General features: G+C 36.5%; 1 protein-coding gene across 8 annotated transcripts in view; it reads left to right on the forward strand.

Moving 5' to 3' along the window:
- LRMDA (leucine rich melanocyte differentiation associated) overlaps positions 1-27,005 on the forward strand; it is a 744,727-nt gene that overhangs the window by 457,826 nt on the left and 259,896 nt on the right. Inside the window, exon 6 of one of the 8 annotated variants that reach the window (XM_050898588.1) lies at positions 1,026-1,171. The exons of the other annotated variants lie outside the window; for them this stretch is intronic. Coding sequence (XP_050754545.1) covers positions 1,026-1,088 — 63 coding nt within the window. The 3' untranslated portion in view covers positions 1,089-1,171. Of the gene's footprint in view, positions 1-1,025; positions 1,172-27,005 lie in introns of those variants that run through there. 8 annotated transcript variants of the gene reach the window in all.

A 27,005-nucleotide genomic window follows, 5' to 3' on the forward strand; every position in this document is an offset into this window, starting at 1 on the left:
TATTCATGCTTATAGTACACATGCATGCAAACTCTTTTATGTCTTAGAACACTCATAGAGTCCTCTCTGCATGTATGTTTTCAGATGCAGATATGTATGTATATAGCTATTTATAGCTATACTCAAAGACCATAATAAGCAGCATTCCTCTATATATCACAAAGATGATGTGCACAATAACTGTACTTTCAAATTCTATCATATGTTATATGTTGAATACATAATGTGTTTTTATTCTTCAGCCTTCAGGTTTCCTGAATCTTGTGCTCTCTGTCTGTTCATCAGTTCCCCTCCCATATAGTCGTTGAGATTTTTGACCAGCTTCAGCCAAATTTAACAGATAGCTAGTGGTCATATATTCTAAGCTTTCTGAAACTAGTTAGAGGAGAACACACCTTGATCCAAAATAAGAGGAAAATTGCAGCACATCCAGTATTGGTCATCAGAAAAACTTCTTAAGGAATTGACCTAGTGATATAAGACCCTGCTGATAGTGAACTTCCTAAGAATGGTTTTTTCCTTCCCCCTAAAGTAGTAGCCAGTGTGTCAGCCTATGCTTGCCAGGAATGGAGTTGGAGTGATTAGTATTTATGTTGGTGGATGCCACATGGAAATGTTGTTCTGCCAGATGTAGTAATAACAGTGAGCCTATCAGACTTGCTTTTTCAGAAAAAAAAACCCAAAAATCCTAAGTTAGGTGTTTTTTTTTTTTCCCCCATTATGATAAGCAGAAGATGGTATGGCTTATTCAGCATAAAAAGCAGACTGATGATCTAAAGAGGCTGTGATGTGGGGAGTTGTTTTCATTTTAGTCTTGACATGAAATACTTGGGAGAGCAAAATACCCTACCAAGAAAAAATACACAAAATGAGAATAAAAGCAAGAAATTTCCATCTGACTAGCTTGTGTTTACTCAAATGCAAAAGTATCTAGCAATCACCAGTCATCACTAAGTCATAAATATTTTATTTTGTATAAATTTTTTGACTTTCATTTTTCCCTATTTTTTCATTTTTTTTAACAGAACGCTGCACTTTCTTGTGCTCTGCTTCATTTCATCCTTTGTTTAAAATGCATCTGTTTGTGATACAACTGTCTTATGGAAAGATGCAGTCATTTATTAGAAAACAGTTTAATGTTACAATGCAGTGTTCCATCTTGCTATGTAAGTGAGCTAAACTTCATTATTCTGTGATGTTTATGTTTTCTTTTGTCAAAATATTGAACATTGTATCATGCCTGATTTTAATAAAGATTGGGTAAGCCTGGCTGGATAAGAGGCATTGAGCCAGATGAGGAAGCCTTGTTTAATGACCACACCATGACCTCATTTCACTGGCATAAATGTAGATCAAAGTGGAAGATGCCTGTCCAGTGTGAAGTGTGTTTCTGGGCATGACAGCACTTCACATCAGAAAGACAGCTCAAGAATACGACAGTCAAAATTGCTTAATTATGTCCCAGCTTTGTAATTATTCATCCCTGCTTCTACAAAGAGTACAGTTGTCATTTCTTGACATAATTATTTAAAACTGTACCCTTCTTTGGTTTATAGGTATATGAATTGTGCTTCCAACTGTTTAATCTTTAAAACTTACGGATACAAAACAGAATGTGATTTGAGAATACATTTTAAGACTCCATATTTTTATGTTGCATATGATATAAATAAAATGAAATTATGATGTATCAAAGCACATAATAATTTCATATTTTAAAGGTCTATATTCATGGTCATTTAATCTAGATGATAAAATTTGGATATATCCGTTATATCTAAAGTGTGTTGCTATGAACAGATACACACTGTCATAGGTCTCTAAATATAAATTTAATTGCTTAATACTGGGTCAATGCACTTGCTTTTATAAAATACATATATTTCCCAGTCTTTTGCAACCTCTCTGCCCAACAACTATTTTTTAGCTTACTGCATTTTTAAGGTTAACATTTTTATCAGTTTTATTTATAGTGGCACAAGCAAGCAGTGTGCATTCGGTTACATGTAACAGTCTTGCAGCTTATAGGACCAAATCGTCAGTGGTTATCCATGGGTATACTTCCAAGTAACTGACTTAATATTACGTGGAGTTATTCTGCTTTCTTGCAACTTTACCAAGAGCATATTGTCCACTGGGTATAAAGGAAACTCTGTACAACGAAAGATGGCAATATAGGTGTTTAGAATTTTTTTTCCCCCTCAGATGCATTGTTTTCATCACAAGTTATAATTATAAAACCTAACATAGCATTTATTCTCTAAGGAACTAAGATGGAGACACTTAAGCAGAAAGGCAAGTCTAATATCTCCGTTTCATGTAATGAGTGTATGTGATTCTTGCTCACACTGTTACTTGGAGGGAGAGTAAATATTTAGGCAGTACAGCTTAAGAAATAAGGTGAGCTAAAATCTACAGTGTTGCTTTCAGATCTTTGTCAGTATTCTTGTGTTTAAGCTCATAGGAAAAGCTCATTATCAAAGTGACCAATGCAGATATATGGTTTTTCAAAGTCTCTTAAAATCAGATGAGGCATAAGGAGTGATTTTAGTAATTTTTGTCCTTAACTATTTAACAAGAATAATATTTTTCTTAAATAGCTATATCCTGTCTGCTACCAAGAATTTAGGCAAGGCATTTTTGCTAATGCATCTCACGGATGCTTTTCCCTCTCCCTAAATTAGGAAAATGGTGCTGGTTTTAAAAAGTAAATAAAAGGTGGCAGATAAACCTTTGGAGAACATCTGCATTGCTCACAAATTTTTTCCTTTTACCAGCACCATTGTGTAGAGATCTTGGCTTATGAACTTACAGTGTTTGTAGGAGATACAGAACAAAGGACTTTTAAAGTGTAAAGAATAATCGTGTCAATGGACTGCTAGCTAGTAAGATACCTCTTTGAGAGAGCTTCTACATAATAGGGTTTCTTATCATCCAGAGGTCAAGGTTTCACGTACTAAAACAGAACAACATCACGAATTTAAGACTCCAACCTAGACTGTGACGCAGTAAATAATATTGACTTCAAAGACATTGTAGCAGTCATGCTACTATTTGGCACACTGAAGTATCCATTTTGCTCTTTGGAAAGTTTAAGTATTTTAAGCAAGAGTCCATAACGTGATTTGGCTCATAATCCCCTAATGACTCATCAAAATTAGGAATAAAGAATAATTGGAAAAAAAATGCCAGAACTTATATTTCTATGTATGAACACTTTGGTGGTTTGGAAGAAAACATTGCCGAGTAGGATCTGCCAGATACAAGAGTGGTACTTGCTAGAACTAAGCTGACAGAGCTAGGTTCAGTCATTTAAAAATTTTCATTTTTAAAATCCCATTATCTCAAAAAAATCCCATGATCCAAAGCAAATGTAAGCAAACATAGCTATATGAAAATTTTATGAAATAATTGTATGTGAATAACATTTGCATTTTTTTTCTAAACTGGTGGATTTTACTTATTTCCTAAAACTGGGGCATGACATCTTGAACTAAGCCTTTTTTTAGCCTGCAGGGGAATAGGTATGACGATTAATGTGGTAGAATAAGAAATTAAAAAAGCATTGTGAAATTCCAACATTAAGAAGCGATCAAGGTGTTGGAGAACTGAGAGATGACCTTAGGTTTTTCTTTCTGTTTTCCGATTCCTTATGGTATACTGATGCACATTCTCAGTTTTTTTATTTAATTTGGAAGTTTAGATTCTTGTATGTTTGTATTATCCAATTAGTTGAAAAGAAGACCAGAAGAAACTTTTGGATATGATCTAATCCTTGAAACATCAAATAGTATTTTCTACCTCTCTGTCTCTGAGAATATCTGTATGTCCCCTTGATAGTCACATTGCAATAGTAGCTGTCTATTTGGTATGTGTATGTGTGCATGAGCTCACCACAAAGCACAGTGAATCCAGAAATGGAATTTGAGCTGTGATACTCATACATTCAAGAATACTTTGTTCAGAAGACTTTAAAAAGGTCACTAAAGCTGTCCTCAATTTTTGTAGCAACAGTCAGTTCCCAAAATAAGGATATGTCTTGATTCAATGTTGAGAGATAAAATCTGCTGTCACATCTCATGGTGCTTGTAGGGTAAATTAGTGACATGAGATTTTAAGAAATGGGAAATCTAATTACTGTAGCTGTGCAAGTGATAAGGGGCTTAAGGGTGTGACTGAAAAGTTATATGCTAGACTAATAAGCAGAAAGCTGGTACTTCATCAAATGGCTAATGAAGTTCTATAGAAGACACCTGTGGATCACTGTGGAGAATGGTATGTGGACCTGCGAACATACAGTTACAGTCTATAAGGATGCAGGTCAACAAGCAGTGCTACTGTAGCTTGGATCTTGCCTAATATGTAGTCTTTGGATGAAATAATTCAGTAATTAGCAATATGTGATAGCTTCTTTTACATTTCCTTTAATTATATATCAAATTAAATGTGCATATAAAGGAGAGCCATAGACTCCATTCTTTGGTTCAAGTTATTGTGCAATAGATCCCACTGTCTTTGCATACGATCAATAGCAGACCAGTGTTACACTTGCTACATAGCATGTTGTCCTAGTGAAGAAACCTAACAACAAATTTGATCTGGCCATGAATTTATGCATCATGTGAGGAAGCTCTTGCTCCTGGAAAAGGTGGAGTTAATAACAGGATCTAGAGCAGTCTGCTAAGGCCAGTTGGTAAAGAGTTGCCTTCAAAGTGCCCACAAGGGCAGCTGCATTAAAGCAAACTGAAAGGCAGGCTCGGGAAAAAGCAGCCAAAAGAGGGAAGAGAAGGGTCAGTATCCAAAGAGGAAGCAAAGACAGTTATGATGGTAAAGTTGAAGATGGGAATCTGAGCTACGAAGAGCTTGGAAAGTAAGAAGCTTGCATGCAATACTTGAATCTGCAAGCTAAGACATTTAAAGGGAGTTGATTGTTTTTTTGCTGTATTTCATTGTCTTCACGTATGACAGGTCACATGCTTAGAAAGAACCTCGGTCAGAAAATGAGAGAAAAGCAATGAGTTTAAAAAGTGGGGACTAAGCTGCAAACATGCAGCTGCTGAAATAGCAAAGGAATGTATTCTCTTTGCTTAGCCTGCTGTAATTCCAGCTGCCAAGAAGGAAGAATAGACACATGTGGGTCATATGTGTGTTAGGGTAGGGGGAAAGACTCTTCTTCATTGTTTGTTCTTGTGGTGATAATTCTTGAAAAACTGATATACATTTAGTTCTTTGGGAAGGCATTATGTGGACTACATTTCAGTATCTAATTGCTATTGAAGATACAGAATGCAAAAGGTGATGTCTCTTTCCTAAAATTATTCCTTTAAAAAAAAGTATATGATTGTCATGAAGCCAGTGTCCTTTTAGCCATTAATGATCCCAGTGCACTTTTCAGATAGGAAAGGGTGTTGCTCCTGGAGCCCTGGCCTGATTCCAATTCAGGTAATTGCATTCTGCCTCCATGGATATCTCTGCAGTCTCAATTTACTAAGGCATTCTTCTCCACCTTCTGCCCTAAACTGTTATGTAGTGTTGCAGTGTGCTAGTTAACCAGCTGCTACTTTGCACCTGAAAGGTGTCTGTCTTTCAGTAGTAGTGAGCAAATTGATCCCTTTGTAAGACTTATTTAATATTTGTAAAGCGCTTGGAGGTTCTTTGATGAATGGCAATAGGCACTGTATATCATTAACACATCCATTTAATTGAAGAAGCTAGCATGACAACTTGTTTATTACTGCTGGGGTTTTATTTATTTTTTTTTTCTATTTGTGGGTTCAAAACTATGGAAACTTCAATTATTAGATGCTGCAAACATATGGTCTGGCTTTTGTCTTGTGATCAGCCTATTCAGTCTACTTAACAAAATGCCGTTCAGCAGAATGTAATACTGTGATATCAGACAGTAGGGCAAGAATTGTGATTGGTTTAAATTCCCAATGGATCAATATGGCTAGAATTTTATCCTGTAAGTTTTGTTTGTTTTTCTTTTGGAAATGGAAACTGCTGCTGTACAAGCAGAGCTCACTGCACTCTTCTGTAGTTCCTCTTTTCAGAAAAACTAATGCAATGGATCTCATTATCAGATGACACCACTCTTAGGCATAGGAGTTGTTCATATGTTGCATTTTGTCAAAAAAAAAAAATTGTATTTAATATAGCATTGGCAAAACTCTGGGCCAGCCTATGTCTATTCTTTTGTTCCTATAGGTGATTCTTTTTTTTTTTTTCCCCCTGGACTTTGAGGCACTATATGTCTCATGGACTTTCAATCACATTGATGAGTAATTCCCATTGAAATAGAAGTATTCTTAATTGTGATGGTTGCAATATATGTTAATTCATAGCCATGAAACAAAGGTCCAATTATAAACATTCTTTTTTTCCTGAAAGCTGCTTGTCACAGCAAGATTTCTGAGAGAGAAAATCGGTGGCAAACTACCACTACCAAAGGGTCTACTTGTGCTTTTGTAAATATGAGGCACCTGGTTCAAAAGTTGGAAAGAACTGTTATGGCTGAGTTTATATTTATTGCTTGTATTGATTATGATTGGATGTCATATAGTTTTCACAGCAAGCTCTGCAGTGCATATGTATGCTGTGTTAAGACCTGGCTTCGCTGTTTCACTGACCCATCAAAAGGTCACCAGCTGTTAGAGATAAATGTGGTCACAAGGGCCACTGCAAATGAAGACAAAAATGATCTGTTGTGATCTTCTCAGTAGTGTATCTTGCAGTAAGGGACAACATACTATCAGGAAGATCATGATGTAAACAGAGTTGTATTTTGCATTAACTTAACCAGGTTCGTTGGCATCCTCCCTGGCAGAGGTTATACTGCATGGTTTTTAGAAAGGTTATTCTCAGATACAACGCAACATTGTGTGAACTTTGCTGTCACAATTATGACTTGTTCTTTCATACCAACTTATGTTGCCACATAGTTTTAGGTTGCTGATATTTTGAAGATGGAAAAAAAGCTAAAAGTTTACAGAGTTTTAGATAATAAGATTTGTTTAATTGAACATCCATGTTCAATTTAACATTCATGAAATTAATAATTGCAAGTCATATTATATAGATTATTATAGTTGTCATTACATCTCTGTGTACTCTTCTGTTTTTCAGTAGTCTCTTCTCTTGTTGGTAAATCCTAGGATCTAAATTGCTGAAAGCTTCCCCCAGTGTTTACAGGGTAATTTTTCTGTATTTCGTGGTACTTTTCTATTTCTCTGCAGTAAATTTCCTCCTTAATTCCTCTTGCCTTCTTCCCCTCCCCTTGATTCTTAGGGAGCATGGAAGCTGAACAGGAAGTATTTATTTGGAGCATTTTACCAGATCTTTGTGATTCAAACGACTGTATTTCTTTTTTTCTGCCTTGAAGTACTACTTTCGTTCATTAATGTAAATCTTTCAAGAAACTTTCTCTTATGATGTAGACGACTTTGTGGTATCCAGACCAAAGTAGTAAATAAACAAATAAGAAATAGAGTGCCTTCAACATGTCTTTCTCTGCAAATTGTTATTCCCCTAGTATTCTTTGGTTTTGCTTGCCATTAGCAAAATGTTTTTGGTTGCACAATGACATTTTTAATGATGTCTGTGATAACGCTGTAGTCTCTGATTCTACAGAAGTGGATTTTATCTTCCATGTGTTTCCTTTTGACATCAGTGGGATCGTGGTCAAAAAGAACAGTCTACAGAGATCTGCAGGTTGCAAGTTCAGGTGTGAAGACCTAAATTATATCAGGGGATAAAGGGCCATGTCTTCATCATATAAAATGTGGTGCAAGCACATCATATGGCGTCTTGTTGTGAAATGAACGCTAGATTGTTTTTAGTGTTGCCATAGTCAAATTGGATGGATGGAATGAGAGGACAGGAACAAAAGGGGAGGTAAAATGAATGCATCTGGTATTGGCTAATATTTCTAATCACTTTGAAAACAATGCAGGTGCCTAAAAATAGCAGTCTAGTGCCATTTCAGATACCCTAAAGTATGCAGCAGGTCCCTGTAGGGATGGCAGATAAGTATCTATGGGAGATGCAAGCTTTTCTGGAGCCACTATGGGAGGCCAGGCCCGGATACTGTAGTGTGGCTAAAATGACAGTAGAAGCTTGTGTTTAAGCAGCTGAATCCTGCCTTTCCTGTTGCGCTAAAAGAGGGACCGTGTGCTGCAAAATATTGACAGGTCAGAAACACCAGAGCATTATAATAATAATCCTCCTCTGCACTAATATCAGCCAGAGTGTGGTCCAAGAGGCACATAGGGCTGGTAGTGATGAAGTCATCTCCTAAAAGCTCAAGCATATCAGTCATTCTCTCTTCATTAATGACTACGAACATGACCAATTTGTAGCTGGTTTATGAGTTATTTCAGGAAAAATAATTAATAATTTGTTTTCAGAGAAGGACTAATATTTCTCCCCTTGTCTCCACCTTTACCAGAAATGTATAGGCCAAAGGGATATTTTGTAAGGAATCCTGAACTTTTTTGCCTAATGAGTTTCCAAAACTGCTCCCTTTGTCAAAGAAAAAGGATGTAGTACAGTTTCATCTGCTCCCTTAAAATCATATTGAACTTACACATTCTGGTTCCAGTTCCTGAGTGTTAGTTGAAGCTGATGCTAACCTCATTGTGTTAAAATACAGGGAGAATAATTTTATTGAATTCTGTGCCTGGTTGCAGAACACAGTGCTAATTGTAGCTTGTCCTAATCAGGCTGGCCATTGAAAATCTTACCCAGTTTTGAACGAAGCAACAGATTTTCAATTGACTTTGGGGGCAGTGGAATAGTCTTTATACAGTCAGTTTCCACACCTGGAATCTTTATTGATCTAGGTGAAAGGCATACACAGACTTATCCTGATCCAAGCCCCCTTTAAAACTCTTAGGAAATCTTCCATCAAAATCACATGTTGTGATTTCTCTGAACTTTGAATTTTCTTTTTTTTCTTTTTTTTTTTCCTTTTTAAAATTTTTCCTGTCCACTTTACAGACCAATGTTTTAACTTTCTTGAAAACCTTGACTGCAGAGCATTTTGCTCATCTTGCAGACAGTGGAGCTGACGTAAAACATTTAAGATTTGGTGACTGGTTACGCATCCTTGTTTTGGAGGAAAAGGAGGGGTTCATTGTGTGGATGAAAAGCACAAAAACATTTGTGACGGAGGACTGGTGTTATGTTTGAAGGAATTAGTGAGAGTATAAAGCTTTTGCAGTAAATTGTTGTCCTAATTTATCTTTGTTACTCATAACATCCAAGGACAAAATGTTCATAGGAAAACATACAAATTGTAATTAACTCTGCCATTAGGAACTTCTCTGATAAATAAAGGAAATCTCAATCATGTTTCAAAAATGGCATTGCTTTGAATCCTGTTCTGTGAATGATCTGTTTTGGAGCTAGAGTTTCTTGTGACTTTAGCAGGCAGGGAATCTGTCCTCAAGTTACGTGCGTTTAATTTTTAAGTGTATTTAAGGTATGCTTCAGTTCTAATGTATCAAATGTCATTATATCGAGGCACCTAGTAAATGCATGTGCATTGTCCCAAAGATGATTCATTTGTCTTTCAACCTTGGCGGGGCTTGAAAACCTCAGGCATTCTTTCTTGTAAAAGAACCTGTGGGATATTTGCTTAATGATTAAATTACAATTGCCTTTGTGTTTCTAAGTTATGAGCTTGAAGCAGAAGGAGATGAAGTTTTCTGTTACATCAATACAGCAAACTATCCTACATATCTTACTCTGGCAAGTTTCATTAGGAAATGTATCATCTGGGTTAAAATAAGAAGTAAATTCAGGATTGAGAAATTAAGACTTTTTTTTTCTTCCCACATTGTAAGACTAAATATACAGCTTTGTTCACATAACGGTTACAAACAGTTCACTGTGTAGGCCAAATGCTCTCTAATGCAGTAAAATTAAGAAATAATATGCTTTGAAAGTGATTTATGAGTGTGGTTAAACTGCCAGATTTACAAAGAAATAGTTCAGATCTTGGGAAGCCTCAGGAGTCACGTCAAAAATGAATTTGACCATGATTTAAACTGCTACTTTTCTTACATGACATTTAATATGTGTACTTTGGAGGCCCATATGTCTTTAATAAAATAGCATTAAGTTTTAAATATGATATGAATGCAGTCAGTTTCTAAATTCATAACCTTTTCCACAACTCCAAAATGCTAACCAATAAGGGAGTCATACATGCAATAAAACATAAACCTTAGAAAATAGTTTTTTATTAGAACGGTTAGACAGTTGGCAGCTCTGTTGTAATGTAATAAATACATGCAGCCAATGTGGGTTTATCAGTCTTTGTTTACACTGTAAGCAACTGGGACCAGACAACTAATTATAACTGAGGACCAAAGGTCATGAAAAGTACATTTTGTCCAGTGAGTGTGTACTTGCTAGGTGAACCTTATAACGCTAAGAAAAGTAATTTATTAAATAAAAAAACACTATAGTATGCTTCCCAGTTGAATTTGTCTGAGAATATAAAGTTTATTAGAGAGTCATATACTTTAAGACTGTTCTGAAGTACTAAGTATTTCAAAAATTATGAAAAGACATACACAGTTTACAAAGGATTTCAGTGTTTAGCAAATGGTGGCCAAAGGAGTTCAGTGTTTCGTGAAAACAGAAATACAGTAGTCTGGTCTACGCTGAAGTTTATACTCAATAACAAAAGAATGTTAGCATATTTTGAGGGGTATTTCTTTGCAATGTGAGGTATTTTATTAATTTTGTTAAAATAAAGTATTTTAGGATTACTTTCTGAAACAGAAGCTAGCCCACAGCAAAACCAGCTTTCTAGATAGCTTGAGCTTTTATTCAGAACAACAGATTCTGGTTTGCTTGCTGAGTTACCCATTTATTCAACATGCATAGAACAGTACTGCAAGCCTGATCACACATTCTAGGTAGTCTGACATTCTAATGAAAGCTATTGAAATGGTGTGGGAGTTGGGAAAAGACAGATTTTCTGTGTACTCTTAAAAGTGTGGTGGGCTAGGGGATAAAAACTTGATTGTGGTATACTTTTTCCTCCAAAATGCTTTCAATGATTTGATTTCTGGTTAGTGTGGTTCTAGAAAATGGCAAAAAGTAAATTAAAAAAGTCTGCTTTGAGATGTATTACAAAGCATATATTCAAATGCTAATCTGTAGTCCTCCAGAATTATGGATACCCTAGAGCATCCAGAAAATTATTAACAGCATGTAATCCAGCTCAGTGTGAATGTGTCTTTTCTCTGTTAGCCAAATCTTTACATAATACAAATCATTCTACCTATAAAAGCACAAATATGTTATTGTTCTCAACAGGCAATTTAATGCAGCTATAGGGAGGAGAATAAGAGAAAAGAAGATTACAAGCTAGCTGATCATGCTTTTATTTCTCTTAAATCTCTTGGCATTTCTCTGTGGTTGTACTTGTTTAAAGATTGTACACAACTGTGCTGTCTATATGATTTGGAAAGCAAATCAGCCTAAATATGAAGTTTCAATGGGTGTAGTTTTTAGGGGATTTGATACATTTATCACAAATATACATTTTACCCCAGAAGTAGTGCTGAACCTGTAATTTTTTTTTCTTATAATTCTTTTGAAGACTTAAGTTTTGCTGTAGAAAGCTCATTTATATTTGCCACCCAGTTGTGCAGCTTTAGCTGCAGAAGAGCTATTAAAGTTAATTATTTTCTGGAGGGTTTTATCAAAAGGACTAATAGTGTGAATACATACAGAAAGTATGTGAATGAGGAAGAAAAATGTTTTATTGAAATAATACACAACTATCTCCAGTCATGCTGTGGAGTCAGGATCCTGCTCCGATGGTATTATGTGAATGTGACTGAGTTTAACTGGTAATTCTTGTAAGCAAGGAGGTGGATCTACTCTCATGTAGGTTTGCAGATTGTTGTTGTCTTTTATTATTGCATTCTGCTGTTTTTTTCCCCTGCTATTATTTTGCCACCAGACTGTGGCTTGTGACTCTCACTGTAAAGTTTTGCATCTATGTGAAAATAATATTTTACTCTTTGTATTGCTTTTGTTATTTTCCACTAAGCATGTGTCGTTATGGTGTATGGGTACTACCTAATCACCAATGATTGGAAATTTAAAGTGAAAGGTGGAGGTACTAACACCAGAGAAGTAGTCTCTCTAGGAAAAAGAACAGAGGGATAGAGGCAATGAATGTTCCTGTTCTACGTGTTCTCGTCAAGCCCATCAAGCACGAACTGGAAGAAACTGTACATAGGTCTGTGGAAAAATAGCATTCCTGAGTTTGAAACAGGATGTCACTTGCATGTTTTGCAGTTAGCTACAGGTCAAGTCCATTGGATTGTTGAACATAAAGCATAAAATATTTGTGCTGCTAGGTCTTAGAGCTGTTCTTGGATAACTTGCTCACTTTGCATGCATTTTGGCAGGAGTTTTGTGCTTTGTTTCATATTGCATATTGTTCCAGAGATGTCTAACAGGCTGCAATATTAATCCATCGCTCCAGGTCTGCTCAAATTTATAACTATGTTGCTTTTGTATAAAGTCCCCCAGCTTTTCCCCTTCCTCTTATGTGATGATTTTTCATATCTTTAAGGTCTGAATAAGACTCTACAGTGCTATTTACTTCTAAATAACGAGTCAAAGATGTTGTGTGCAGTGTTGAAAGATGGAATGCTATAACAGGACTAGGCAAAAGCACTGTATGTGTGGCACAAAATTCTTTTCATATGAAGAAAACCTTTGAATCCACTTTTACTCCTGTTGCGTAGACTCTGAAGGAGTAGCCTGCTGTGTCAATGTGAGCAAGAGAAACAAACGTAGATCTGTGCCATGTCAAATGGTCTTTCCAAAGCAGGACTCATTCAAATGTCTGTACATGTGATTCTAGTTTCAAAACAACCAAACAATCATTCTCTAAATATAAAGAAATATTGCATTGGCAAGATTTTCAGCAGCAGCTGTACAGGTAATCTGCTGATATGAGTACTCTGGGTTTTATTGTTTATCTCTGACAGCAGAGAATTCTTACAAGGTGAGAAAATAATTCAGATTGTGAATAGAAAATTATCTTTAAATTGAATTCATGTACCAGGCCAGAGTGGTGCATGGTTTCTCAGTAAAGGACACACCTAACTTTCTGGGAAGCATTGCTGCAAGGCCATTGACAGTTGCAAAGTAAGGAAAGAAAAATAATAGAATGGATTTTATTTTCCTGATTTATTTTTGAACATGAAATTAGAGATGTTATTTTTCATAGCAACTTCTTGATTTCAAGGCAACAGCAACATAGCTTTTGGGTCTTTTTCTCCCCCATATGTTTACCAGTTTCTCTGGAGAGAACTTCTGAAGAACTGTTGTTTATGTGAAGTGCTCTTTTTCTCCGCCCTCTCCTCCACCTCCCCCTAAGTAGAAATGAATAGATATGTTGTTGGTAGAGAACTTACTTGGTTTGTCCTCTTGAGGTCATATTTTGGCAAGTGGGAAGTCTATTTTTTGATTTGATAAACCCCTAGTGGAATATGGTTTGGCTTGTGAAAACTGTCGTATACAGAGCCAACGGTTGTCTTGTCCTTCACAGCCTGGTCTTCTACCTTCTGCCCAGAATGCAGGGGAAACCAACAATCACTGGCTGAGGCAGTGTTGTAGTAGGACTACTGAAAATCTATGGAGGTCTAATTAAACCTAAAATGCACTAATTCAAGCCCTATAAATCTTGTGTAATGCTGGTACAGTGAAGTTAACATGAGGACTGGTGTGGTCTGGGAGAACAAGGCACATGCCTAATATTCTTTGCAGTTTTACAGCTGGGAAGCAATTATGTTGCAATCTAGACTGTCCAGTGATCCCAAAGAAGGTTCATAGAAGTTAATTTCAAGTTTATTTTCAGGCAGGGGATGTCGAAATGTTGTATGTAGATAGACCAGCTATTGCAAATTTGAAAAATCAGCTATCTTTTTTTGGCTTATATGTGGAGAAAAGGTTCAACTGAAGATTTTGCCTATGCTATAGTTACCTGAAGATGAGAGTAGTCTCTTCCAATCCCTGTATTGATAATAATGATGAAAACACTGCGTTATCGGGGCTAATGTTTAGCTGGATACATGATATATCTGTTCTGTGTGGCAGAAAATATTATTCTTTCGTATGCTCTCTTAAAGAAAGAGATTAATCGAATACTAATATGCCATGTAAATTGAAAATGGTAGCTGCTTGATCTCAAGATGGAGAAGAACTTAAATTGCTGGTGTACCATTTTCTCATCTATAATATTGGCGTGGTGGAATAGTTTTAATTGGCAGAAACTTGCTGTAGTGGGAATAAAAGAAATCATTTACTTATCCTGTGGCTGAACTTCTGGGCCTAGGCTGAAGGGCCGCCTCTTTGTATCTGTGGTAAAATCCTGCCTGCAGTGCAGTGACTAGAAGCAATTTGCGTTATCAGTGGAGACAGGTTTTCATGCTTTCTCTTCTGTACTGTTCAAAGAAATACTTACTTTTCTGATGTAATTTGTACTGGAGAAGCCTTTTTTTTTTCAAAGGGAGAATGGACTGAGTGTTTGGCCTTCATGTAGGCTTTCAGTGCTGGTTCTTCTCCACTCAGAAACAAGTCAGAAAAATAGCATAATCACTTCTTCCTTTGTTAGGGGCATGGAAAAAGCTGTCTATCAAGAAAAGCAGATGGGCCAGATAAGAAGCAAATCTTACAAGGCAGCCTGCGAGCATAAGATATCACTATTGGAAGGCTGGTAGTGTGGCCCTGATGTGAATCTTGTGTGCAGACTCAGACATATGTTTGTGTGCTACTACCAGCCCTCCAAGATTTAAGAGGGTTTTTTTGAGGGCTAAGAGCTTCATTGTCTTTACAAAATCTCTTCTTTCTCCAGGTTCTGTATATGTTGAGAAGTCTTTTAAAGCCCTGTGTCAGATCTGCTCTTCGTGTGAAGTCTTTATAAATATTTATATAGCCCTACTGAGGAAGAGTCAATCCATTAGAATGCTTTAGGCTAAGATTAGCACTCGTGAAGCCTATTTAGCCAGATACGAGTTTACTTTATTTAATAACATTAAAGAGATAGTGAAAGAAAGCTTCTTTATCAGATAGTGGTAAGATCCATGAAACAGGTTTATTAATGTCTAACTATCAAATTATACTTGCCTCAGAATTCATGGAAGTAGCAGAGTAATTGCCTATTTGATTTGAGGCAGATTAGCATGTTTGTTAATGTTGAAGCTGCTTCTCATGTGCAGGCCCTTGATGAGGTCATCAACAGCCAGCCCTGCTTTCTTGACTCCCATACCTAATGGAGCAATGCTGATCAGAGGTTGTATGGCAGCTAATGCTGATTTTTTTTCTTTTCCTTTTTCCTTCTCAAATACATACTATTCCTGATTTTGTGGTGTTCATGTAGAAGTATCTTGTGATTCATACTTGACTCATACAGATATCTATAAATCAATGAATATTTGCCACAGACAACTTGCACACAGTAGAAGTGGAGTGAACCGGCATCAAGGTAGTGATATTGGGAGCCGTTGGTCTGCTACTGGTCTAACACTGCTAGCAGGCTGAAGATTCCTTGTATTACTGTTAGCTTTTAGGATAAAGAAGAAAAAAAAAAAAGTGTATTTTTGCATAGTACAGACCTCTGGCAACATTGGAGACAAATCTCCCAGGCAGAAGCAAAACTTTATGGTTATTCTTGCAGACCTATATAAAGGGTAAGTATACTTTGGGTTCAGTCACATATGTCACATAAGGGACACCAGCCATTGCATGTGTGGATGTCTATTTATAGTAACCATCCAACCACAGACTTCTGAAACACCATTTCCTTTAATGTTATATATTTATTATCCCTGAATCTCTGGTATGTTTTCAGAATCTTACAGTATTCTCTTGGCAGTAATATAAATGAGAGGGTTGTAGCTCCTGAAACCATTGTATTGTCATATTTTAAGTGTAGCCTTGAGTTGAGGATTATACAATCCAGAAAACAGTTCTTGCTATTCCTTTGTTCTCTCCCCCCTGCCCCCCCCATATCTAGAACATGGTGGTCCCAAATTCCTTCTATGTCACTCAGAAAAAGAGGCTTTGAGAGACAATTATTGCAATGTGAATCTTCATTCCTTCTAATTACTGTCTTTGAAATAAGAATTGATGAATGCAGTTCCTCAGTTCAGAGCCACTCCCACCACACAAATTGTTTTTTCTTTTCTTTGGAACAAAGATATTCAGATTTCCCTTTCTATCTTTCTCTACCTGTCCTTGCTTCCCAAAGTAGGGCAGACTGACTCAGAAATGGTAGGATTTGGAATAATCTTAAAGATGATGTCGGAAGGGCACGATCAAAATACTTTTATAGAGCGAAAAAATGCAATAATACTGAAACATTTATTTTCTTTGCAGTCACAACAGTTTGGATTAGTTTGCCTTCTGTGCCTCCCCTTTGCCACCCCCTCAGAAGAAATGTAGGCTGTATTAGAAAAGCTTATATTTTCAAGAATAACTTTTTCCCTGTTTAATGTGCTCGTTGCAGCCCTAAGAATATAAACGCCGTAGACTGTTTCAATTTCATACATTTAACTTTTTTTTTAATGAACCTCCTGCAGACAGTTCTGCAACCACTAACTACAAGTTTTATAATTGACTCCTCTCTTAGTTCCTTTTGAGTTTTCTTCTGTTAACTGGGCTTTTTTTCTCTTTTTCATTCATATTTGATTCTCTAACTAAGGCCATTACAGGAAGTACGTCTCAAAGTAGCAACTGTAGGATTTTAACTTTTATTTACTTTAATTTCATTTCCTGAACACTTCTAAAGTTAGTTCAGTACAATCATACCTCCAGGTTCTTCCAGATGAAAAAAGTTATTTTTATTTCTCTAATTCTCTCTCTTTTTAAACTGACTCTGAAATATAGTAATTTAGTTTGTAAAGAGGGGATCTGCTGGTTTTTGTCACCTTAGATCTGCACTTTGGTAGATAATGAGTAGACTAAACTAGAACTGCAGCAGCTGCTCTTGAGAAGTGAAAACAGGCTGTAGGTGTGGAGAGGAGGTGACTGGGAAAATCTGAACAGTAAGCCCACTATCCCTTTTTATTTAAAATAACATGCCTATAAGTTGCTTTGAGCAGCAATGATAGAAGAAAGTTGTAAAAAACCAAGAAAAACGTAGAAAAGACAAGACTGAGTGTTAACTGGATGGGAGGAAGCTAGAAGTGTAAAGCAGTTTATATTTATTTATCTTGTGGGATCCGAAAAGTACATCATCTTGAGTGAAGTTAAGAAAATTTTAGATAATGCAAATGTTTCTATTACAGAGAAGTTGCACAGAAGGAAAGCCCTCTCTGAAACCTTCTTAGCACAATTCAGTTAAAGAAGCATTATGTTTTCTGACCACTTCAACGGTTGAAATACACCAAGTTAATACAAGTTTATGAAAGTCAGGGACTTTTGTTGATTGTAATTCAATAGATACCAGTTAAGTTAACAAATTCTGTCTTTTGAAGAACTACGTCCTCAGGTCCAGGTAGGTGGTGATCATAACTGCTTATGCCTGTTTTCAAGCACTTCTGGGTGAATTTAATCCTATCTGGTATTGAAACCTCTTTAAGTTCCATTTAAAATATAGCATTTCTGTGTAAGCCTCATTCATCAAAAGTGAACACGTTTTTAATAGAAACTCCATGAGTGTTGTGTTTTGTCACTGCATTTGTCTGAGTAATGTTAAGAAAGATTTAAGTTTTACATATCATCTCAAAGATAACAAGAGGTCACACAGCAAGCCCTGCATCCACAGGTTAGTTGTATTTGAAGAGATGAGTCATGTTTTTCATATAAATCATATGGAATGGCCCATTATGAACACCTTGTAAAACTCAAAAGGCTTTATGATTGTTAATAGCTTCTGCAATAGTGATTTACTGGCTAATTTGAGACAAAATATGTTGCAGAGTGGGCTAAGAGAATGTGTTATCCTATCTGCATAAATAATAGTATGTTATTGGTGGTGCACTTCAGAAGCAAGTGGAATGTCTATTACCTTATATCTTCCAAGTAGATTTGACATTTCAACTTTTACTTATGACTTAAATCAACCTGGTTAGTGACAAACTGTAAAGTTGAATCATGTATTAATTTTTTTCCCCTGCATGTTATCCATCACTGTACTAACCTGTGAACTAAATGTAAGTTGTAACAGTGGTAATCACTCTGTAACTGCAATTTATTCAATTGAAGACCATCTTATTAGTGTAAAAATAGTTTGAAGTGACATTTTTATAATGACTGTGATAAAACTTTGATGTATCCTAAATGTGTGCAATGTAAGACATTTATAATGGCCCCAAGTGTAATATTAACACAGCCTTTTAATGCACGTAAAAAGAGATCAGTTAGTTTTGATTATATTACCCAATATAGGTTAGATTCTCTTTAGGAGTTAAAGCATTGCTTGCTGGTTCTAAATGTCAAAATTAGTGTAATTTCAAGACAGTTAAATGAATTCACATCTTTTGAGATGTACTGGACAGGTAGCATTGCAAAGAGGAGTTAGATATTCAGTTCATACACGTGATGGCTAATGTCACTTTATCCCTGCTCTGTACACATGGGCTCTGCTAGGGTACTGTGTCCTATATTGACAAAAACCTCAAGAATTGTAACTGGCATGTCAGCTCCATTCTCAGCTTCTCTGTTGGAAATGTTAAAAGCATAATGTTCAAGCAATGAACAGATGTGAATACTGTCAACAACATGGATGTTGGTCTCTGAAGAGCGTTGTGATGGGATCTTGCCCACTGCAGATCTGGTGATAGATTCCAAATGATAGATCAAGAGGTAAAAGGATGAATATCCCATCATCCTGTGTGGGTTCTTGTATATAATGGGATTTTCCACTTTTTTTTTTTTTAATAATTTGTTAATTAAAAATATTTACATTATGCCCTTGTAAATACAAGCAAGAATTGAAATTCTCAGAACAGCTGAAGTGAGCAATAATGATTGGCTTTTGTAGAAAACTTCTCCAAAAGATATGAAGTGATGGGAAAGAACGCTATCAAACACTTCTAGTTCAAAGATCGTCTCATAATCGCGTGCCTCTATATCTGCTGAAGATTTTGCAAAACTCCACAGAGTCTTTTCTTAAGATTCAAAGTTTCTTTATACTCTTCAGATTTTAAGAATAAAAGCCCCTCCTGCCCTTCATTAAAAGCAAGGAGATGCCTTAATGTACACTTCCATTACTAAGACATGATTTTTCACTTGGAATGACATTATTACATTAATGTTTCTTTTTAATCCTTCAGGTGTGTCACTTTTCCTAAACATTTCTTCAGTGACCTTCTTATCTCCCACAAATTCACCTTTTGTCAGAGAATTTCCCTCTTTTTTCTTTTTTCTACCTATGATTAAGTTTTGTTAAAGTAACCAAGACAAAATTCCTTGTATTTCCAGGAAATCCATCTGTATTTGATAAGCCGGTAATTGCAGGTTATTTTTACTTCTGTGTAAGGTGATGAAATAATTAATCATATTAACTGTTTAAAGTATTGTTGTTAGATTTTGGATTGTGTATCCTTTAGATAAATGAATTTGGCTTTAGAGTGGTTGCATAACAATTTCACTAAATAAGAATGACTTGTGGTGGTCTATAAGATAGTTGTGTGTGTGTGTGTGGGGAATGGACAAAAAGAAAAAATCTACTGAAAGTAGTGGTTATTTAAACATATAGTGTGTCAAGATATCCCCAAAAGCGTGTTTGCTGTAAATACAGAAGATTTCAAGAAATCACCTAATTGTCAGATGGCTTTGTTGTAAGAGTATATTTCTCAGTGATTTTTCCCTCATAGTAAAATACATAATAGAATAGCTGCACCAGTCATTCAAACAATTGTATGACTGAATCCTTTCAGAGCTGATAGTGGTTATGGATGAGGTTTGCTAAATGTCAAAAGAAACTAGCATTTTGGCATTTTACAAGACACATTTTTATTTGTATTGACATTTTAGGCATACAATTCTTTATTTACATTTCATGAGAAATATTTTAAACATTGATTTCATTTAACAATATTAAAAATATTAAAACTGTGTCACAGACTGCTGAATAATAGCTTAAGTACTTCTATGTTTTGTTTGCTGTTGTCATGGTTTAACCCCAGCTGGCAACTAAGCACCACACAGCCGCTCACTCACTCCCCCCGGTGGGATGGGAGACAGAATCAGAAGAGTAAAAGTGAGAAAACTCGTGGGTTGAGACAAAGACAGTTTAATAGGTAAAGCAAAAGCCGCATGCTCAAGCAAAACAAAACAAGGAATTCATTCACCATTTCCAATCGGCAGGCAGGTGTTCAGCCATCTCCAGGAAAGCAGGGCTCCGTCACGTGTAACGGTTACTTGGGAAGACAAACATGGTCACTCTGAACGTCCCCCCCTTCCTTCTTCTTCCCCCAGCTTTATATTGCTGAGCAATGATGTCATATGGTATGGAATACCCCTTTGGTCAGTTGGGGTCAGCTGTCCCGGCCGTGTCCCCTCCCAGCTTCTTGTGCACCCCCAGCCTCCTCGCTGGCGGGGTGCTGTGAGGAGCAGCAAAGGCCTTGGCTCTGTGTAAGCACTGCTCAGCAATAACAAAAACATCTCTGCATTATCAACGCTGTTTCCAGCGCAAATCCAAAACATAGCCCCATACTAGCTACTATGAAGAAAATTAACTCTACCCCAGCCAAAACCAGCATAGCTGTGCAAACCTCATAGTCTCTTTGTGAAGTAGGTAAGATACCCGGAGATAATACTCCTGAGTTGAAGAGCTATTGTTCATCAGAAGACTCATTCTAGGATGATTATGGTAGAAAATCATTTCCCATAAACCTTGCTGTAAATCACTTGAGTAAAACCCACTATGCTTATTATAGGCAGTCTGTCTTATCTGGTGATGGTCTTAGTAAGCTGTGATGGGTCACTGGCAACATGTGGAGGTTCGATGGGAGTCAGCTTCCAGAGTTAATATTCTGCTTTCATATTCTGGGATATGTGAGTAGCCTGAATTCCATCTCAGGAGAGAAATAATTAAATTTACTTTCCCAATTAAGATCAGACTGTAGAGTAGCAATTGGCTTCAGAAAAAGCCTACTATTATTCAAGCTAGAAATTACTCTCAGTGGCCAGGTCTTGGCAGATAGTTGGACATCACTATTTTTGGAGGGATGTGCTGCCCCTACCTAGTACAAAATGGAAAGTTTCATACCTAATTTAATAAACTCGTAGTTAGGCTTGTCAGGATTTCAGCTATGTCCCTAGTTCAAAAGCTTTATATGTACCAATAAGAAATAATTTTGAGCTGAAACATCTTCCCCCCTCCCGCACCCTGAATCTCTGCCCAAGACATTACTGAAAAATAAATGCAAAAGCTGAATGATTTATTTGTACAGAGACAACTGTAGAGAAAACTCCTGTGATTTTAGGATTGCTGGAAGAATTAGCTGTTATAAACTACAAAAACATGTACATAGGGTGAAGAAAGTAGCTCAAAAATAATGTAAAATCTGATATAAATAAAATGTGCATTTACAGATACGTATTACTTAAAAATGTAAACTAAGGAATATAATAAATAAGATGCTAGTGTTAAGACAGAAAATGATTAACATTATACTGTTTCTCAAAGTTTATAGGAAAATACAAAGTAAAAGGTAATTTTTACCAAGAAAGGTACAGAAGTTCCATTAAAATGTTTTTTATCAGAAGATTTGTATGAACTTCCCACCTCATCACAGTAAAAAAATAATCATTCCATAGGTAAGAAATAACCACTGCATGCCTCCCCAGAATTTCATCAGCTAAATGAGGTAGCTACCTAACAGTTAAGGACAGAGGAAAAGGAGTATGAAAGAGGATAAATTATAAGTCTTTGAATATGAAAAGTCAAATTGTTAAGTGCATCTTTTTAACCGCAAATAGAATGCTAATGTATGTTTCGTATTAACTTTATGCTAAGCAAAATTGCAGTGTGTAGCAGGAGATAACATCTACAGGCTGAATAGCATATTTTCTCCCTTTGTCAGGCAAAGAGGGGACATGTCCATCTTTTGAATGCAGTAAACAAAAACAGAACTTCATAATTTCAGCAATGAAGCCCAGTTTGATACATGCCACAGAAAAAACAGTAATTTAAGAATAATTCAACTCCCATTACTTTTTTTCCTCCTTTTATCTCGCGTATCTCTGTCCACATAGTATTTAGAGGAAGCTGAATTGCATTTTCACTTCAGTGTCTTGGTAGATCAGCTTCCAATGAATTATTTTTGTGGATGTCACTTTGTGTGCTTTTTAAATTTTTATTCAGACAAGGTAGATTGTAACTTGCTATGTAGTAGCAAGCTCTAGATCTAATGCACCATTAAATGATCTTGTTCTAATTAGTTCAACAAACCTGAATGCTATCAATGACACTGAATTGTATAGTTTTCCAAGTAGCAGTAGTTTTGACTTCTAAATGCAAGTCTGTTTCTTTGGGTCTGTACTTCACAAAGTACAAATACCTTTGAGTGTTGATGCCTTACAGGTTGAAATGTGGACTACAAACAGTAATGAATATTTCTGTCTTGAAACAGCAGCCACATTCCTGTGACAAAACACAGCATTCTTTTAAGCTTCTTCCTCCCGTTTCAGTGAGTCAGAGTGTCGTGTTATTGTTGAAATGCTTACAGTCTTCTTTAGAGATTCCCAAGTCAGAACAGCCTAAAACTTTCTCAGGACATGGATGACAAGTCCTATGATTTATGAAGTGAGCAGCATGGGAAGGAAAGAAATTCTTAACAGCAAATTCTCCCTTTGACCATTTACCTTAACAGATACAATTTTTATGGTAGTTACTTTATTTCTTAAATCTCTGAGGCTGGTTAGAGATTTAAAACTTCAAGGTTTACTCTCTCTGTATACGTATGTATGTATATTCCCAGTTCAAAAAATAACCTTCTCTGGCTAAAAGGGCAAGGCAAGAGTAGTACTGAGTAGCTGGTTTTCAAGTGGAAGCCTCAACTTCTATGGGAAATCTGCTCTATTTTTCTGTACAGTTTGGACTATGTTGTTACTTCTTGAAAGCTTAATAATGTTTACGTTATGCGCAGATGCAGGCACTGTTAAGAATTCATTTTATGTTGCTACTGTTTGACTCTTATGCATCAATATTGCTGGGAAATGTGGAACGGTTACGGAGAATTTCTGCATTTGTGAATACATGACAAGACACCTGGAATCTACATAGCTATTCAGTTCTGTTATTTATGTTCTGAAGATGCATGCCACCTTTATGGTGCTCAAGATATTCATCTCCAGAGTCAGCTTTCACTTTGTAAGGTAAAATCACGATACCTCTAGTTGCTATATCTGTAACAGGGACAATTTTGGCTGTGCCTACATTGTAGTTTTGATTTGGGCTTAATTTGGGCTTTGATGTTTAAGCTCTGACCATGTGAATTTAGCCTCTAAGTTGCTCCTGGGAGGTGGGTCCTGCCGACTGGGATTCTGCCATAAACACTGCCTCTCAGCAGTGCCTGTTTACATGCCCCCGTTGCCCCCTACTGTTCTGGCTAAGCTTATCTGATTGCGTGGGTGAGTTTTCATAGGATGGCAGGAGACTTATCTGAGACTGATGCTAGCACTTGAGTGTCTTATGTTTAAATACCATTGGAGCAGAGGGTGAAGACGTGTGTGCTAGTCATAGCTGAGAAGCAGTCATTTTCGCTACCCAGCAGAAAATGGTTCCTCTCTGCACCCCTGCCTCCTCTGCTATGCTTTGTTCTAAACTAAGCTGGTTTAAAGACACTGGTAGAGCAGAATGGTCATTTCACTGACTTTATTTGGGAAGCAGGAATAGCAGCACTATTTCCTACCGGAGTTCAGAGCCCATTTGCATAAGCACAGTGACCTTCCTGGGAAGAGGTGCATGTTGATCTTGATTCCAAGTTGGTCCTTTTTGTTCCAGCTTCCCATAGATGTAGCAAAGAATGAGTATGTGTGCAGTCAAGCTCTGATTCTATCAGAGAAGCAGCAGCTAGAGCTTTCTAAACCTCCACAGCTATGATTTGCCATTTTGCTATCAAAACTCAGTAGAGCACCATAGCCCTCAGATTCACATAGCTTAAAGGGGCTTAAGCCAGGGAATACATCCTGGAGTTTAACCATATAGAAGCAGGCAAACTGTGGCACAATCTGTGCTCAGAGAGGGGGCAAGTATACAATACAGAAAAATAGCTTGCATGGTCCCCCAGGAAAAAACTAGGGAATTATTTCTCCTGCTTCTTTTAACCTAAACCAGCTCACTGAGACTGAAAGAATATAGCCGCTTTCTAGGTAAAAGTAGTATAGGACAATTCTTAGAAAGGTGTAGTATTGTAAAGGAAGTGTCTGTAAAATGAAGACCTCAAAGAGATATAATCAAAATTAACTCAGAGTAAGGATAGGTAGATAGTTGCATATGACTTGGTCATATATTTACAGAAAAATATTTATGACCTGTGAAGTGGATCTAGTAAAGAGACCAAAATTATAAAATCGAAACAGCAAAAAAGGTTCCTCTTGCATTTTTTTCGCTTCCTCATTCCAGACTCTTGGCACAGATTTAGGTGTTATCTAAAAAGCAATTAGATTACTTGTCTTAATGAATTAATCTTTGGTATTTTTTACGTGAGGTTTATGCCACATTTCTAGTGCATTCCATTCATTTTTTAGGAAGGTGTGTTTAGTATAATCTGTATTTATTTTGTATGTTTCCTCTGTTGGACTTCAGCCATATAAAATAAACGCTATGTTTATTATCCCCTTTGACTGCAGTATTTCAAGGACTTTCCCTCTTGGCCCTTCTCTTGGAGGCTCCTTTCCAAGGGTTCTTTATGTCCAGGCCTGTTAGACTTTACAAACTGGGATGAAAAGATGTGTGTTTGACTTGCATCCCTTGAATGCATGATCACGTGTTTCTGAACTAATAATGTCGAATTTGTAACTGTTTTGATAAAAATCTAAAAATCTTAGAGGGTTTGGTGCAAAATGGGCAGTGGAGTAAAGCTTTTTGGAAAGCAAATTTGCCACAAAAATATACACGTACATATAAAATATTTCTGTATTGTTGAAATCATTATGTGTTATCAGATATTGGTATGATGACTGACAAGTTTTGAAATTAAACTGTTTTTAACATACACTTTAGAACAGTTACTTTATAACCATATCATTTTCAGGAAATTGTAATTTTTTGTTGTATGTTCATGTGCTTTACAAAGCTGGTGGAATTTTTTATTGACACCTCATCCAGAGGACCTCGAGGCTTCCTTTATGCTGGAATGGCAACTCAAATGGTACTAAGAACCAAAGAAGCTGTAGCCACACAAAAATTAACTTCTGAGGAGAGGTGCGAGCTGAGTTACAGAGCTTCTTATGTTGGTATAACGCCAATGATAGTAAGCTGATACAGTGTTCGCTTAGCCTAAATTTGGGATTCACATTTTAGGAATCTTAGGTTGCATTTAGTATTTCAGCTGCTTGTAAACTGGACTTAAGCATCCTCAAACAGCTTTCATAATTTCAGAAGACAGGGGATGTGACTATTTCTTGGAGTAAGATTACTTTTCCTACACACTTTTAAGGGGCTAATATTAAATATTCACTTTATGAGTAACTGCTCTTTCTTATCCTAGGGCTTTGTGGTTTTACTATAAATTTTACTAAAATAAAAATAATAGCCACTTTTCTGCAATTTGATGTTCTCTCTGTAAATGTGGATCAGCTACATCTGAATTTACTTTTCACTAATACTGAAGGACAGAGATGTGGAATGCAACTACAAAATCAGGTATAAATAAGGGAAAGGATCATTTTTATTAAGTAGAAACAGTAAAGTGATAAGAGTACAAATTGTAACAAAGCCACAGTTGAATAAGCTTTTAGAGAAATTTGGAGGAATTAAAAAAAAAAAAAGGAAAGAAATGACTGAAGTTGCCCCCAAAATTCCTAATTCCTTCTGTTCTCCCTCAAAAGCCAGGTAGGTCTCAAAACCACATTTGACTTTAAGATTCGTATCCAGTTTCGGCACATCAGAATCTATAGGGCAGTTGATACACTGTTGGAAGCATAGGTGAGTTTAGACTTTGAAATCGGTCTGGAACATACTTTCTTTCAGCTCACACTGCGTACTGAAGAGAGAAGTGCAAAGCTGAGCAACAGTGAAATACTGATCTTGCCTCTAATGCAGCAGGGATTGCCTTTCATTACAATGGTTAGACCTGGATTTACAGGGGTGTTGAGACAGATTTTAAGAGGTATCTTAATAGGCTTAGAAATCCAGCCCTGGTTTCTCAATACCCATTCCAAGTCAGTGGGAGTTTTGTTTCTATCTGCCTGAGGAGTTACTAGAAATCTTGGCTGGCATGTGTCTCAATATCTGTATGGATGTAGATCTTAGTAAATCAGAACATTCTCCTACCAGTGGAGGGGTAATTGTGATTACTGTTATCCTCTACCAAGGTTGCAAGTGGGGCAAATGGTTTGAGAAAAGCTATGTGAAGGTGGAAAAGGACTAATTTTAGTAGGAGTGGCTTCATGGCAGTGGTTAAAGAAATGATGGATAGTTCTCAAAGAAAAAAATTGTTCTTCCAGATGCTCCAAAGGTTCATTTCTTTCCACATTTATCCCCAAAAGTGTGGACTGGGCAGTCCTTTGAGAACCCAAGATTTTAGGAGCAATGTTAAATTTTACTTGATATCTTGTGCCTAAAGTTGTCCAAGCATTAGGCATTGTTGGTTCCCAGCAAAATCAGTGAAACCTGGGAATGCTTGGCAGGTTATGTTTTGAGACCCCATAAAAGTATATGGGGACCCCATGAAGCATAGATTGGCTTCATATTTACTAGACAGATGTGGTCTTTTAAAATGAAAAAATAACAACAACCTGGTATATTTCACAGTACAGATACGATTGCAGTGTGCCATAATAAGTATATC

This window comes from Gymnogyps californianus, chromosome 6 (assembly GCF_018139145.2).
Source record: "Gymnogyps californianus isolate 813 chromosome 6, ASM1813914v2, whole genome shotgun sequence".
Taxonomy (NCBI): Eukaryota; Metazoa; Chordata; class Aves; order Accipitriformes; family Cathartidae; genus Gymnogyps; species Gymnogyps californianus.